This window comes from Dinoponera quadriceps, unplaced genomic scaffold (genome assembly GCF_001313825.1).
Source record: "Dinoponera quadriceps isolate SergipeBrazil2010 unplaced genomic scaffold, ASM131382v1 scaffold707, whole genome shotgun sequence".
Lineage (NCBI taxonomy): Eukaryota > Metazoa > Arthropoda > Insecta > Hymenoptera > Formicidae > Dinoponera > Dinoponera quadriceps.
Window position 1 is genome coordinate 769706 of NW_014555450.1, and position 16591 is coordinate 786296.

Consider the following 16591-nt stretch of genomic DNA (forward strand, 5'->3'; position numbering starts at 1 on the left):
GCAGGTGGGGGGAGGGCGGGGGGTGAAAAGAAGAAGAGAAGAAGCGACGACGATGGTGTCGGTGGTGACGATGGTGATGGCGATGATATAGTAGTGGAGGTAGCGGTGATAGAACGATGGGAAACAGCGTGGGGGGAAGGGAGGGGGTGACGATGATGGGTGCGGGAGGGCAGAGGGACGTCCGTCCGGATCGCGGCACACCGTGAAGCGTGCCGCGCCTTCCGAGGAGGAGGAGGCCGGTTTACCTTGAGGGCGACGATTTCCGCGTAGCCGAGCGTCCCGCCGCGGAGCGTCGTCACCGACCTCTTTAACCCCAATCCCTGTGCATTGACCCGTAGGCGAAAAGACGATTTATTTATTTACTCTGCTGCGTCGTCTCCGTTGGCTGGCTGGCGGTCGATGATGCGTCGACGGGCAGCGAGCGAGCGATCGTGCGAGAATGAGCGAGCGCGGAACGGATCGCGCGAAATTCGCTTCACCAACACGGACGGACGGGCCGTGTGCGGCGGAGTCGGACGGGTGGAGATCGACGGGTGCGCGCCCCGTTTCCTTCCTTTTTCCCTTCCTTCTTTTTTCCAAGCTCGTCGTTCACGGGTTGGCTGGCTCCGGCAATTTCGCCGCTTTACGTCCGCCGCCGTCTGCGTTTTGACGGCGCGGCCGATCGTTCGTTCCTCTCGCGGATGAGCCTCGCGACGGACGACGACAATGACAGTGGCGCGCGCGCGCGCCAGCTGGCGCGATCCTTCGCGGAGTGATCTCGCGCACCTCGCTCTTGCGTAACCCGTGAACGACCGTGAGCTGCACCTCGAATTTTTCGCTACCTTCTCATCCTCGCAACGAACGTGCGAAATATCGTTCATTCCCGCTGCTCTTTGTTCCCGACATATTTTTTCGAATAAATATTTGCCGTCATTTCGACGAAGCGAAAGATACCTTTTCGCGTCTCGCGGACGCATTGTGTTTTCAGTTCTCAGTTCCTCCTCGTTGTTTGCGAAAAATTCAGGATTTATTTATGAATGATATTTCGCCAATTCGTCATTTTTTTTTTCCCAGCAAAATCCCGGTTTTTTGTTTATTTGGGAATTTGTCAAGGAATTCTTTTCTGAAATATTTAATTAACTCGTTCGCTGCCGCGAAAATAGAACGCACACGCCCCACGTAAAACATTTACTAGCACATTTACTAATTTGTTCTTACAGAAAAATAATTTGTAGATTCAAATAATGCTACGCGTAGTAATTAATATTCGTATACAGAAAAAAGGGCTAGATTCAAGTAAATAATTATTCCAATACCCCTTGGCAAATTTTCACCTCGAGTAAATTTGATTTGGATCGAGTAAGTATATTTTCTACTCGGATAATTTACTCGGCAAATATTTTACTTCGATCAAGTTAATATTGACCCAACTAAAAACTTGCTAAGGAGCATTGGAATAATAATTTACTTGAATCTAACACTTTTCTCTCTATGTAACAAAGTTGTTTTGCTATCCACATAACCGACAGATTTTGTTGCGACAGCATAAAATGTGCTGTGCCAGCAAATTGTTTTTCCCCGTGCGTACATTATAAATAAAAGTTTCAATAACGCGGAAAGGGAGGAGGGGGAGGGGGGGTGGGGGTGTATGCGGCTCACGTATCGTGAGCGGAAAGTCGTGGGAAATCAGTCCGGCAGCGAACGTGTTAGCTTGTTGCCGGTGCAGGTCGCACGGCAAGGGACATTTCGAAGGCCCGATGGTTTAGACGCTTCGAATGCCCGGCTGATCTCGCGATTTCTCCGACTGTGTTACACTCCTCCTTAAGGATAATCTAGTCGTAAATGACTCCGTCGCACCCGGACTCCGAGGGTACGCTCGTCGGCGCGCAGCGAGCGCGCCGCCGGTCGATACGCGCACACCGGGGCACGCTTGTTGCGCTGGATCGAGAAAGCAGCTTCGGTTTTGTTCTGGACGCGAGCGTATATGCATATGCATGTGCACGGCCGGACGCGTCTGCCGGTGTACGCGTCGGCGCCTCTCAATGCAGTCGGACGCCGCCGCTCGACTTTCAGGACGAAGCTGCCGGCGCCGCCTGTTCTCGACCTCGACGAGGTGCCGAGAGAGGAAACGCGTCCCTCTCCGTCCTTTGTCGCCGTCCGACCGGGAAAGAAATCGGCACGAGTGCGCTCGAGGGGGATGAAGCACCGGTCCCGGTGGTCCTCGACCTCGATTTAACGCGACGTTAAATAAAAGCGCGGATCCCCGGCTGCGAATTGGGATTTTTCATCCCCTCTCCCGGCTATTTCTTCCCGTCGAAATTTAATTATCGCGAATAAACGCGGCCGCGGGTCCTTTGCCCACACTCCTCCCGCGACCTGCAAAATTCCCCTCGTTCTTCGATCACGCGCTGCGTCCTCCAAGAATTCGGTACGTACAAAAGAGTCCGCCTCCTTCTCGCGCTTCGATCGCGCGCCGGAATGAGCCTCGCCGACGCGACATTAATTTCTTCGCCTCTCCCCCCTCTCTCGCCCCAACACCTGAAATTTCCCCGAAGCCGGATGGGGAGTCTCGAAATCCGTGTAATTTATTCGATTAATCGCGCGTCCTTTGACGCCTGACGGCGGCGCGATCGAGAAGGCGTTAATGGCGTCCCCGCTCGAGTGCACTTTTACCACGCAAATAGGATTTGCAGCTTTACGCGCGCGATGAAAATATCGTCCCGCTCCTTCCTTACCCCCCCCCCCCTCGCCTGCCCTCCTCGCTTTCGCGCCGTCCTTCAGAATTTATCCCGTATTCTTCTCTCCGCGTCGTCCGCGCGCGTGCAACACGCGCGGGGCTTTACGAGATTGCGCTCTTTCTCTCTTTCTCTCTCTAACACTCCCCGAAGGACGGCGAGAAGGTGCGGGCGAGAGAAATGAGAGAGCGAGCGGCACGCATTTTCGCGTTACGAGTGTGCGCCAGCGACGGCGGATATTGCTTTGCTCCTGCCGGATAGCGTAGCTAGATACCTTCACTGCGGAAAAGACGTCGAAGCCGGGGCTGCCCAGTTCACCCTTCTGTCCTTTGTCCCCGGGTCGGCCCTGCGAACAGACAGAGCGCACGCTGTGTATTATGTACGAATTGTGACGGGGTAAAATTTGTTTTCTTTTTTTTTTTTATGAAAGGCAAGATGAACGTCGCGCGATCTGACGTCCTCTCTCCCCTTCCCGGTTATTTCGATCTGTAATCGTTAATCGCAAGGAATTCTCTCCTTCGAGCGCGCTGAGAGAACATTCCTCCCTACTACCCGGGAACCCCCGCAGCGCGTTCGTTTTCTTGCGTTACTTTTCGGAATTTCACTATCTCGTCTCGGTCAATTTAACGCGCCTGAGATTTCCCAACGTCGGAATGACTTCTGTGCGTTGAATCCACGGGCGCTTATCATCTCCAGCTTTAATCAAGGATTCTGCTGCAATCGCTTCAGAACCCAGTCCAGAATATTTGTATGAAAGTGCTCCGCACCGTATTCTGCTCTCGTGAGATAGACGGTGCGCTTTTTCTTTCATACAATTTTCCGTTGCTGAAATCCACCGAGAAGTTCAGCTCGGCCGCGCGCGAGTCAGCTTTTACTTTCGCGTCGTCATCGATTATCCCTCCCGGTAATACACTCGTGAGAGATTAACACTCTCTGAGCCACCAATACTGGTCGACAGATTTCGTATCATAAATTGTATCCTTTTCGAATTTTAACCGTCTCTATGTTTACGTGCTGAGACGGAAAATGGCAGTTAAAAATTATTTTATTATAATTCAAGAAATATAGACAATATTTCAAGTTTTGTAAATTAATAGTATGAGATATGATGAATATGCTTTTGTTAGAGCGCTGCCATTCAGTCACCGGAATAAAAGAAGAGTGAAATAGTAATTGTTTCTTGGCAGAGAAGATGACAAAAAGTGATCTCTCAGACATCAAGATAGTGGCCAAATGTGACATTTTTGTTTCCAAATTCTGAGAATAACGAAGGCTATTTAAACAAGAAAAGAACACCTATTCTTATCTTCCCAGGTTTATCTTTGTATAACCTAATATATAGCGAGTTCTTTTCATAGTACGGTTTAACAGTTCATAACGAGGAAAAACCAAGGGAATGAATGATATAATAAAGTGCGCTTTCGGAGCATTTTTATTAAGAGAGACGACAAAAATATATATATAGAATGCCCATATTTTATAAATTTAACGGCAGCTCAGGTAAAAAGTGACTATAATATATTTGTATATTTCTTCGTGGCAATTTAGGAAAAATATTTATCTATGTATTTTGTACCTACGTATTACATAGAATATTTACCCCTTTATTGTACTAAAAATTTGTTATTATTTCGTTAAAGATATCATAACTAGCGCTCGAGTATCGGATTTAATAGCGTTACAGTTGCGAGGTCGCGTGTTCGATTGAAGCGCGGGTCGTAAAAAGCTGAATCATCCCAGTTCTACCGTACAAACAGCATTTTAATCGTATTCATTTGTGCCCGTTGCATCAATGCACGAGTGCTATTATGGCGCATCGCGCAGAATTACTCTCCGCAACTGGCGCTCGCCGAATGAAAAGAACGCTCGACCGTATATAAAACTGTACTTCATATGAAATGACGGATATGCGCGCACCGGCAGCTTTCCTTCCCTTTTCAATTCGAGCGATTCAGCGAGAGGACCAAGATCGTGATTTAATAATTCGCCGAGACGAGACAGTCCGACGAGCATACGCTCGTGCAAATTTCGAAAAAAATATATAAATCTAAAAGTCAAATATTGTTGTTGGCGGTGAACGTTTGATAATCTAGAAAAATTTGAAATTAAAAAGAACGTACGTTTCGGTCACATCGTTTTAACCCTCTTCGGCGCAATCAATATCAATTTAAATAGAAAAAATTAAAATGTTAAAAAAGAATGTACAAATATGAAAGTGTGTCGTCGGATCAATATTAATATTGTGTGGTTGCTGCGGTTAACAATAATCTTTCGGTCTTGACGCAAACGGTCCGAAGCGATTGATCTGTTGCCCAGCAAACAATCACCTCGATCCAATCTCGGCTGCAACATATGTGTAGACGGTACGGCGAATTTTTCAAAAACATTCGTTCGAATTTTTCGTAATTTTTCTTTCATGACAATAAAAGGAATAGAGAAGATAATATGTAAGAATGTTTTAAAACGACATTATCATTTTTATTATATTTTCTAACGAACGAATTTTCTAATGAATGAATCTTCTAATGTCATCATTAACACTCTTATCATTTTCTTGGTAATTATCGATTCATTAAAATTGCCTTCCATTCCTACATTAACGGTCGTTAAACATTTTAACTTTCAGCCAACTACGAAGCCCTGCAAGCACACAAGTTAAGAGGAATAGAATTTCGACAGCGTTCCTAATCCTAGTTTCCCTATTCCTCTATTGTGCGGATTGAAGCCTGTCCATACGTCGGAATTTAATTCCTCGCTCCTAATTCCCTATATTTTAATTCCTCGTTCCTTATTCCCCTCATTGAGCTCTCCCGCTACCCTTTTCTTTCTCTCTCGCTCCAGCGTCAGTGTGGGGGGGCACGCAGAGCTTGTTCGCAGACGCATCGGGCAAACTCGCGATATCCCGAGGCAAATTGCAGCTCCTGTAACCCGCGCGGGACTATTTGCACGAAATCCGATATAAACGCTTCGAGATTCGTTATTCGAATCTCGGGATAGCGCCCGGGCGTATTGGTCGCCGCGACTGTATACACACTCGTTTGCCACGCTCGTTTAAAGAAACGCCGGGCAAAGAGAGGAACACGAAAGGAGTCGATCGGGGGTCCTTTCTTCCCGACCATCGACAGAACAAATACGTCGCGATATTTGCAATGCACTTATTGCTCTCTGTCTCTTTCTACGTTTCTCCTCTATCTGTCCTCTCGCTCCCGATCTTCATTTCTATCTCTCTCTCTCTCTAGCTAGCTCGCTTAGACACATTCTTCCGCTCTCCTGTTTGCTCTGTCGTTTGTACTTTACCGCCACCGACGACCAGCCACGTCACTGTCCTACCCACGTAGCACATTTTCGTGTATATTCTCCCTGGTTTGTCAGGTATCCGAGCGTGCGACAGAGTGCACAGAGTGTCCCGGGCCAGACCTTTCGTTAGCAAACTCGTTCGTGATCGAAATTGATTGTTTAACGAGAATTTAATTAAAGCTTCTCCCTCTCTCTCTCTCTCTCTTCCTGTCTCTCTTTTCTCTCGTGACTTCTTATTTTTTATCGCGAGTATCCCGAGTCTCGGATCACGATACGGTCATGTGCAAAATCAATCAAGAAGAAAAGATGAATCGAACACACGAGCGAGACAAACAAACACGCGAGAGCTTCGGTCGGTTTTCCCAAGATATTTGAACAACAGCTCGGGGCTTGTTTAAATACTCGAGTTTAATTAGAGAATAACGTCCGTTGGCCGATCGTACCTCGAGAACCGTTAATGCGCCTTGATTTATCACCTATCTTTGAGAAACGGGAGAAAGAGCGAAATAGCGGTAATTTCACGTCCTGCAGGGCGAACGTGTGTATGTACGCGGCACACACACCGCCAGGTACGCGGATAGACGCGGAGGCTGTTCTACCGTAAAGGCAAACCAGGCGGCCACAAAGGGGCGACGCGTGCAGCAAGGGCCTGTCATGCGAAAAGACTGCGTGTCGCGAGGTCCTCGCATAACCGAGAGAGAGAGAGAGAGAGGGGGAGGGGAAGGTTATGCATATACAGGGGCTGCGCGCAACCACGAGCGTTGCGCGAGCACGCATGCAAGGATCTCCGTCAAGACGGATCCGTGAGTAAACAGGGAACGGTGAATTCCGATATATATGTGGGCGCGAGCGACTTCGCCGAGTTTCCGCCCGCGGATAATAGACACGCTCGCGGGGATTCGTCGCTCACTGGAGGAACATCGAGAGCGATGACGCGCGCTTGCTCGCGCGCGTTAACGCGATAATAAGACGGACGAGACGGCGAGGAATGCGGAATAGCCAATCTGTCGGTCCGATATTCGCGAGCTCGCGCGTGCGACCGCGTCCTCCGCCTTCGCGAGAGGACGTCTCTCGCATTACCTATGCATGACTATTATACATTTATGGATGATAGCTCGAGATGCGAGAGAACGACGCCGCGTGGTGGTGACTTGGCGCGTCCACCGGTTCTCGTTCGTCTCGTCCTCCCCTCCCCGCGATCCACGGCTCACGATGGCGGTTTTCCGTGAAAGGAAGGCGTAATAGCGTAATAGCGATCGGTGATGAATAGGTCCGGGCGACGAGCCGCTGCTGAGAGATCACGGAAAATCGCGGGGCGACCGCACGGATATGCAACTGCGCCGTTCGACGCCTCGACACGCGCGCGAACAGCGCGGCGGTTAATAGAGTATAAGTGAGTGTGCAAGTGAGCGAGCAAATCTTCAATTTAAAGTCCGATTCATCTTCCAATCCGATTCGACCGGCGCGTGTTACCGCGCTGAAAAATATAACCTTGATAAATCGCCGCGCGACAGGCCCCCGCCGGCTACCGCCGCGAATTAAGGCCGTAAATTATGGGTAACGGTTGAAATTTCGCGCCGATTCTCGACGACAAACTTCCCTCGCCGCGCGAAAGTTTATCCCTTCCATCTGCGGACGCTAATTAACCCGACGCGATTTGTCTGCCTGCGCGCGCGACAGCGGCGATTCGAGCGCGGCATAAGCGATATCATTGTCGCTCTTGCGGATCTCTTTCCTCCAGCGATGGCCTTCTCATCCGCGTGGGTGTATTCGCAGGTGTGAGATTAAATCTCTGCGATTTCCCCCTGTGTTTCTTCCGCCCCGGGACACTTCGTCGCGATCTAGAGAGAGATCAGTGTCGATCCGCGAGAAAAAAAAAAAAGAGCGCTGGAATCAAGTAAACGCAATTATCTGCTTTTTAATCTCTTAAATCAAGTAACATCTTGATTAATTTAAGGATATTTTAGTAGCTTGTGTGGTAAATACTTGATCGCACTGACGTCTTAATTTGTAGATAAATTTTATTCAATGCGTATGTAAGATGGTTTGAAATTTAAGAAAGTATTTACCAGAATTACGCGATATTTCTTTTCCTTGAAGAAATGATTCTAAATCTCAATTTTCCTGTCCAGTAAATATTCTCCAAAATGCATTCTGATATTCTCGATACACGCAAGTAAATGTCTATTTATACGACAAAAATATATAGTCAATTATATTTCAATTATACTTTTAATAAAAATTTGCTAAAGAGTATTGGAGCGACACATTTTATTTGGAACAAATAATTATAATAAATATTACTCGAACGGTAGCGCTTTTTTTTTTAGCGTAACAGCCGAGTCTGTAAATTATCTTGCAAAACCGGACTCCCAATTAGATTCGAAGGAATTTTCCACGCAGGCACGAAACTGCGAATTTGCTATCACATATTCCCCCGACCACGTACATCGCGAATATTTATTTGTATCGCGATGTAGAGGCAGATACGGCCGGCTCTCGAATTTGCGCGTGATCAAAGCGAAAAGTGGCTTTACCTCGATTAACCGTATTTTTGCAAGTATTCGCGGCAAAGCCGGCAAAAACGTCTGCATCGATTCCCCGTAGCGTTTCATTTGATTTTAAACTTCGATAACGTTTTCACGTCGCTTGCATGTGAGCCGCCGCCGCCGCCGCCGCGCGCCCGTCAAAATCCACGTGTCTGCCAGCGGAACCGTGGGACGATACCGGGTGTATCGCCCGTATGATTGATCATTCTGCATTTTTGCGGCTCATTCGTTCAACATATGTCAGCTGTTGTGAACAAAAGGGACGAGAAAAAGAGTTCCGGCCCGGCGTTGCGAAACGGCTCGTTTTAATATTCGAAGCGCGCGTTCCGAATCTCGCGCGATCCTGCGGTGACAAGAGCCGTATCCCGAAATACCAATTAGACGTGTTATTCCGATCCCGACTGAAATACGACGCGAAGTAGACTGGAAGTTTCGCGCTTTTAGGAACGGCTGCATTTGACGGAAACTCGATATCCAAATTTTCCTCCCCCCCCTCCCCCCTTCCGTTTCATTAACTTTACATCCGTCATTCCGAAAGGTTTCGCGACGTTCTCGGTCGCCGTCTTTCCCGAAGTGACTTCGTGTCACCCGTGACTATATTTTAGAAAAGTTTGCGCTACTTGTTTAATTAAATTAGCCAGATATGCTATTTAAATAAGACGTACCTGACCTCTCTTTCTCTCTCTCTCTCTCTCTCTCTCTCTCTCTCTCTCGTATATCTGAGAATAATGCAATAGACAGATGTTCCCGAAATGTCTCACGCGACCTCTTTTCGCATCGGCACGAAAGTAGGACGGGAAATCTAGATAACGTACCTAATTTCGTACCGTGCCAATTAAAATATGCACAAACGGCCGATATCGAGCGTTCATCTCGACAAGGAATGGATATTTAAAAGACACCTCTCGTTTATCGCCAGCTGGATATTTCGCGATTTCCAGCCCTCTTATTACTTCTTCAACGACTCATTTTCGTTACATTTGACCTCGATAGAGAAAGGAGCAAATCATTGAATTCCTTATGACCGAGAGCGTAAGTTTCGGTAAAACATGTTGCTCGCCTTGCGAGACACGTCTCGTCCTGTATGTAATTAAAAATTCCCCTTCTCGCGCGCATATTCATTATTCTATTAAATAACGTTGCTCGACGAGATTACTGACCGCGTGACGAATAAAATATTCTCTCACGCCTTTACGATGCGATTAATTTCGCGCGCTCTCTCGTGTAGCGCCGCGACGAATTAAGATGTAAATTATGCCGAACTTACCGGGTCACCCTTGGGTCCGTCCAAGCCGATGGGTCCCTGAAAGAACACGCCAGTCAGTGTTACTCGTCGCTCACGCGTCGCTACGGCGAACGGAGAAAGGTGAGAAAAATTGTGCGGGCTGAGCGCGCCCTTGAAGATTTTCATTCCTTGTGTATGTAACATGTAAACGGGCGAGCGCGAACAGCAGACCAGAGTTGCGATGAGTCGTTATGCTTCCAGACACGACAAAAGTGCATTCTCGCATGATTGATTGATCCTCGACGTACATACGCTTGCAGAGACCGGGAATCGCGACGGAGAGCGCTGTTAATAGAAACTTGATCCGGCGCACACGTGAATTTCCAATTTCGCGCAGCCTCGAGCTCCCGACGGGCAGCTTTCGCATCTCTTATCCGATTTCATATCGGGATTTGCAATTTGTCCCCGCGCTAAAATATTCTCCGAGTCTCTTTTAATAGCGTAGTTATCATTATTAATCAGACACGATCGTCAGAAACGATTGGTTTCACTTTACACCTTGCACCAATGAAAATGCATATTCATTACGTGGAATTATCTCCTTCATTAAGTCGACTTTATTATAGAACGGATGTTACACGAATTGCAGAATGCGTTTTTAAAGAATTCTATATAAAGTAATAAAGAATTCTTCGTTTTGAAAATTTTATTTTATGCACGAACACACAGTAGCAACGATTATTTCGCTGCAACAGCAATATCCCTTTTCTCCGCATATGCGCCACACGTTTTATCTTTCAGACACTATCCAAGAGGTTATCCAAGATTTTTTCGATATCGTCTGGAATATTATTTTTCATAATTAGGCCGCTTGGAGGGCGACATTCGACCGTGCAGTTGCAGCTGCTGCATCGAAACGATAACTCGATATTTCAAGAGAATCAGGAACGTTGATAGGCGGCTCAGGGTTGCCAGCAATTAACGCGAGGAGGATACTCGCGACAAGCGGAAAATGCAATTAATCCGTTTCCGCGATGCCGCGTATACCGGAGTTGCGCCGTCAGTCGTCGAAGGCGACGCAGCGTGTTCGCAAGCGGATGCCGCGAGTCCGATTTCGCGCCTCCATCACACTGATACGGATCGCACTGATACACAGTACAAAAGGAAAAGAAAAAAAAAATCATCTACATGGACACTGCTATATCGAGCCGGAAGAGGATCCAGGTCGAGATACACAAACGCGAAGAAAGAAGCAGGCCAAACGAGTAGAATCGCACATCAACGGCTACATGATATGTATTAATAGCACTTAATGGCTGTTATGTACGAGAAGCAGTGTGGTGAGAGTCGTGGTGTTCGAGAACGAGACAGACAGAAAGAAAAGATAGAAAGACAGACAGACAGACAGACAGAAAAGAGAAAAAAAACGGACCGAAAGAAAAAGAGAGAAAGAGTGCGTGACAAAATATGACAGAGAGAAAGAGAGAGAAGGAAAGAGAAAGAGAGAGAGAGAGAGAGCGACATACACAGAGAGAAGTGAGAGGAGTGGAAAGAAAATAAAAAATAATATACCGGAAAACCGTTCTTGCCCGGCGTCCCGGCCACACCCTGTAAGAAGGGGTATAAAAAATTAAAAACTCGTTTACACGAGGCAGGAGGGGGGGACGGAGGGGCAGAGGGTAGAGGGGGGTTACAGGGTACTCTCTCGCGCGCATGCAAAAGCGATTATTCCGCGGGCCGATCGTGCCCGCGATATTATCGGTCCTCCGATGTGTGTATACGACGGGCCCGATATACGTTAAGGACCCGTACACACCGCCGTCGATAATTATTCCGGCCAATTAGATATTCCACGGGCGTATAAGCACGCGCGCACGCATACACGGACGCACGTGCGCGCACACACGGACTCGCTCGGAGCTCTCTCTCTCTCTCTTTCTTTCTCGCCCCTCGGTATCAATCCCTCCTCTCCTCGTCCCGGCGATCCGATCTTTGATTACGTACGACGATGCACTCGCGCACGATCGCCAATCGCGAGGGAAATCCGATCGCGCCCCGCCGGAGAACACCCACGACGCTGGCGGCGAAAAACGAACGCGGTGGCTCTCGTGAAAGGTAGAAAATCCCGACGCCGAGTCGGCAAATAGAGTATAACGTGATTAAGTATAAGTAAGTAATAACATAGTATAAAAGATTAATAGCATAAGATCTGTATTTATAACCGGTGATCTCCTATTCCGGGGAGTTTAATCAAGCCGCTGCATAATGAAAAATGCGCGCGCGAATAATAATTACGAAATTATGAATTGGTTATTTCGGGAGATAATTACCGGCCCTCTCTCTCTCTCTTTCTCTCTTATTCTCTGTCGGACTTGATAATGAAATCAAAATGCAGCTAACTTTGTTGCTAATTATTTAAGCCCTTTTCGCTTTACCGGTAACGACGTTGCACCGCCACGATCGACTTTCCATTCGTTCGGTATTTTTCTCTGAGGGAGAATCAAAGAAGAGACGGTTGAGAGAAAAACACGATTCAAACGAGATCTTTATTCTCCTTGTCGAAAACTTGAATTTTTTTCCAACGCGAATACGCTCTCTGAAAAAAAAAAAAAACTATCGGCTCGATCGCATCCGTAAAAATAGTCGAAAATCTCGACGAAATTTTGTGAGATTGAACGGAATAATGTTTCTAACGCATACGTCACGATTAATACAATGGGACGGCGCTTGACTTATTGGAGAAAAAGCATGAAGACTGACATGAGGTGTGACAAACCGACACGCCCATATTTCTTGGCTCTGTCAAGTACTAAACCCTTCCGGACAATACAAGAATTTCGTCTACAGTAGCTGGAGCTGAAGAGTTTCTATTCTACCGGCGACTGATTTTCCTTCGTTTTTCTTGTCTGTTTCAGACGGTCGAGAAGAAGTCGAGGGATCCCTTTTCACAAAAAATGCAACACTCATCGTAAAATTTCCCAAATTTAAAAAGATACGTAAGGTTAAAAATAGCACGTAAAGATGCGCAAGAAATGTACAAAATAATCTGGTTACACTGCTTTTATTTTTCGATCATTTCTATATGCGACAATTTTCATAAAATTCATACATTTTGACAGAGAAGAATATCTATTCTGCATCCATGCACGTACACTTTAATTTTATACTTTCCACAATAGCCCGAAAATAAAACGGCACGTCGGCTCTGATGCTCTTCCTCCATTCAAATCTAATCTCATGCCGTTTTCACAGACACGACTTCAACTTTCCTCACCACGTGTGTGCGTGCGCGTGTCTCCCGCGAGGAGTGCGCGTGCTTACGTTAGTCGCCACGTGTACTCGTCAGTCTCGCGTCCAGAGAAGGGGACGTAGGTATTATATATATATATATATATATATATATATATCGGGTATACCGTTAAACTACTTCATGCACGGAGCTGCTGGGACTCCCTAATAAACACACTCGCACACACAACTGCACGTGCGAAGTATATCGGGGTGCACTACTCTCTACCGGAGGGTATGTACGTGTGCGATATCATATATACGGCGTGCCGGCGATACCGAGCATCGGCACGGAGAGTACTCACCGGCGCGCCGGGTTCCCCGGGGTCGCCCTTCTTCCCTTTCTTGCCCCGCTTGCCGGGTGGACCTGGCTCACCGGGCGGACCTGAAACACGAAGGACGGCACCGTTGAGTTGTCTGTACACACAGCCTCGGAACTTGCGAACTCCCTCGCCGATTGGAAGGATAGCAGTTTCGAACAAGCAACAAAATGTAAAAGTAAATGTAAAAGTATCCCACGCTGGTGTTTTCCGACTGCGAGCGAGTTGCTCGGACCTACCAATCTGGGCCATTCTAACCGAAACGGCCGAGCACTCCGTTTCGTTTCGCCTCAAAGCGTTTCGTGACGCGGCGGAGGTTTTATCGGCAGTTCTCGAACTCGCGGAACCGAGTCTATTAATCGCCTCGCCCACGCGTTAAATTCACCCGCACGCGCGAGCGAGAATAAACTTTATTTCATTTGTTACTATTATTATAGAATTATCTCTTCAGACTTTATCGTAATTTCGCGTTCGCCGCGCCGCGAAACTAGCAACGTTGTTTTCCTCGTGCGCTGGATACGTCCGTTTCAACTCCGTGAAAATACGGTGAATCATCGCGAAACGAATATATCCATTCGACGGCTGCAGTCGAATTATTCACCGTCGCAAAAAGAACTTTTATCCCACGACTAACCGTTTAGCAAATAAAGAGGGCTACCATGAAACGGACACCCTGTATAGTTGCAGCGTCGCCGCTAACGAAGCGTTACCACCAACGGTGGAAATGAGTTTTCGGGGCTATGCCCGCGGATAAACTTGGGCGATGTCTATACAGGGTGTCCTGATACGCCTCGTGCGTGATGCTCTCCTTCGCTTATTAGAATTTCACTGGATCTGCAATTCACTAAAAGACTTTCTACCTAATTTCTTTTAAATAAATCGCTTTTTTTTAAATTTTTTCCGCGAAAATAAATCGAAAAAGTTTGCGAAAAAACGAAAAAAAAAGGGGTTTTTTTCAAGCTTTTAAAATTATAAATCTCATCCCGCAATTTTCCAATTAAAAAATTATAGCCAGATTTATATCAATCAAAGGGAGTAAAATGGCCATTAAGAGCCTATGAACGGACATCATAATGCGACAAGGATTTAAATAAAATGATCTTTACACGTGATGTACCACCTTTTGTGTATATCATAATAATATATTGCCGAACGTATCGATCGGTCGGATCCTCTTCAACGGTTAAATTACAAATATTGTATACATATCATCAATGGTCTATAAACATATGGTGTAATTTCCAGATGTAACGGAGCAATGTTGCGTGAAGCATGATTGTTCCGCTGATGAAATCGTGCCAAAATTAACAGCCATCTCGTATCGATAAATGTTTTTTCTCAAACCCGAACGCAAAGTCCAGTTAGAGTTAACGGGAAGAGCAGACCTTCATTACCCGCTTACACCTACAAAGCTCACGCATCACCGGAACACTTGGTCTCTCGAATAGCAAACTTGACGTTCAACTTCGGACGATTTCGTCAACGTATGCGACGGGGATGTCATCGTCTAGCTCGGGATCGCGTGCCGCTGGGGAGGCATTCGGTAATGACGGATCACCCCGTAGAGTGCAAACGCCGGCGGGTCGGAGTGAATGGGCGAAAGGACCGATGGATTTGACGCGAAATGAAATTACGTCCTCGTTCTCGTCGTCGGTCGGAGGTATTTTGGAAAATCGAGGGGAACTGCGCGCACGCGCGCCCGGTGAAAATCTGGCCGACCGGCTTGACGGCGAGACGAGGCGGGGCGAGGAGCGCGCGCGACATGGTACGGCGCGCACGTAACGGAACTAATTTTTTTTATTTGGACACGTTTTATTTGACATTTGATTTTTTCCCTTTGTTCGACCGGTGGATGCTTGCTGTTTTCAAGCTTCATTACTAGGAAAAACGAAGATCAGGCCACTCGCCGCCGGAAATATGTCGCGCGATGTTATACTCCGATATCGCTTCGCGAAACGTGGTGATTAAATAATATCACGCTGCATCCACCTGTGCCGAACTGGCATACGGGGCAACTTCAAGCCGCTAAGAGTTTAACCGAATCCATCGAGCCCATTAAGAGGGACGACTAATTTAGCGAATTAATTGCGAATCACGGGACCTTCCAGGAATAGGGATAACGAGCTGTTCGAGATATTCCCTGAGCGTCTCTTCACGTGGAAACGCCGACCGGTTCGGCGCGATTGATATCCTCCCGTACTTCTGCCGAGAACTGCGTATTTCCCCGCGACCGAACTGGCAATTGTCACGACTCGTGGATCGCAGTTAATAACAAATGGATGCGGTTGGACACGCTCCTCCGCGAACGCCCGAGGGAAGATGCGCTGCTCTCCCTCTCGCTCATCTCGTTGACTGAGTTATTCTAATTTCCGGCGGGGACCTGCATGACGTTCAGGGTCGGGGATCCCTCTCTTACACGGGGAACAATTCGATCGTGATTTATTCGCGGGGCTGCTGCCCGCTCGGACAAGGGCGTTCGCGAGGGCGATTCTCCTTTTATTTTCCATTTATCGCCGCCGGCGGCGCGAGGGATGACGTCATATCCTCCGGAGAGGGAAGCCGCGAACTGTGTAGTCGCCCGCGGGGGCGGATCGGCGTGCTTTCTCCCTTCCCCCTCTCTTTCTTCTGCTTCCTTTTTTCTCGTTTTTTACAATCGGAGAGTTTGAGCGCGGAGAGGTCATGCGCGGGAAAAGGCGAGAATTTTTCATCGGGAACGTCGGCGAGCCAGCAAGCAAATATCAGCTAACGGCTTTTATTGGCACGGTTCACTAAAACCTCATGCATGTGTGCCGAATTTTATTTGTATATTTCTCCCGATCAATCCGCGACGATTGATTTTCCCGCAACAGGAGTCGGGCTCGTTGATAGCTTCTCGTGCGGGTCGTAAAAGATTGTAACGGGTCGGGCTTCACGGTTGCAAAACGTACGTGCGCACAGAAGCCCATTCGTTATCCGTCAAAGTGGCCTTTAGCCCGATAAAATTTGAATTCGAGAGTTATCCACCACGACATTTACGGTCGAACGTTAAAAGAGATCGCGCGGGCGAGGAGGGAAATAGAGAGGGGGAATTTGAACTTTATCGCGACTATCCGCGTTCCCAAGTTTTATGATTACATTAAAGGAGCACACGAGGGCTTTCGCCGCGATGACGTAAATACGACTGGAACGATTCTATGAATAAATCATTGGTTTATTATT

At 47.4% G+C, this 16591-nt stretch overlaps 1 protein-coding gene across 12 annotated transcripts in view; it reads right to left on the minus strand.

Annotated features, from left to right (window-relative positions):
- Positions 1–16591, minus strand: part of LOC106744207 (collagen alpha chain CG42342) — a 178373-nt gene that overhangs the window by 50416 nt on the left and 111366 nt on the right. For 7 of the 12 annotated variants that reach the window (XM_014618754.1, XM_014618755.1, XM_014618761.1 and 4 more), the window contains exons 2-6: positions 13379–13458; positions 11358–11393; positions 9828–9863; positions 2989–3060; positions 246–332 (exon numbers count right to left, since the gene is read on the minus strand). In XM_014618754.1, coding sequence (XP_014474240.1) covers positions 246–332; positions 2989–3060; positions 9828–9863; positions 11358–11393; positions 13379–13458 — 311 coding nt within the window. The remainder of the gene's footprint in view (positions 1–245; positions 333–2988; positions 3061–9827; positions 9864–11357; positions 11394–13378; positions 13459–16591) is intronic. The other 5 variants (XM_014618758.1, XM_014618757.1, XM_014618753.1 and 2 more) reach the window with 4 other exon arrangements.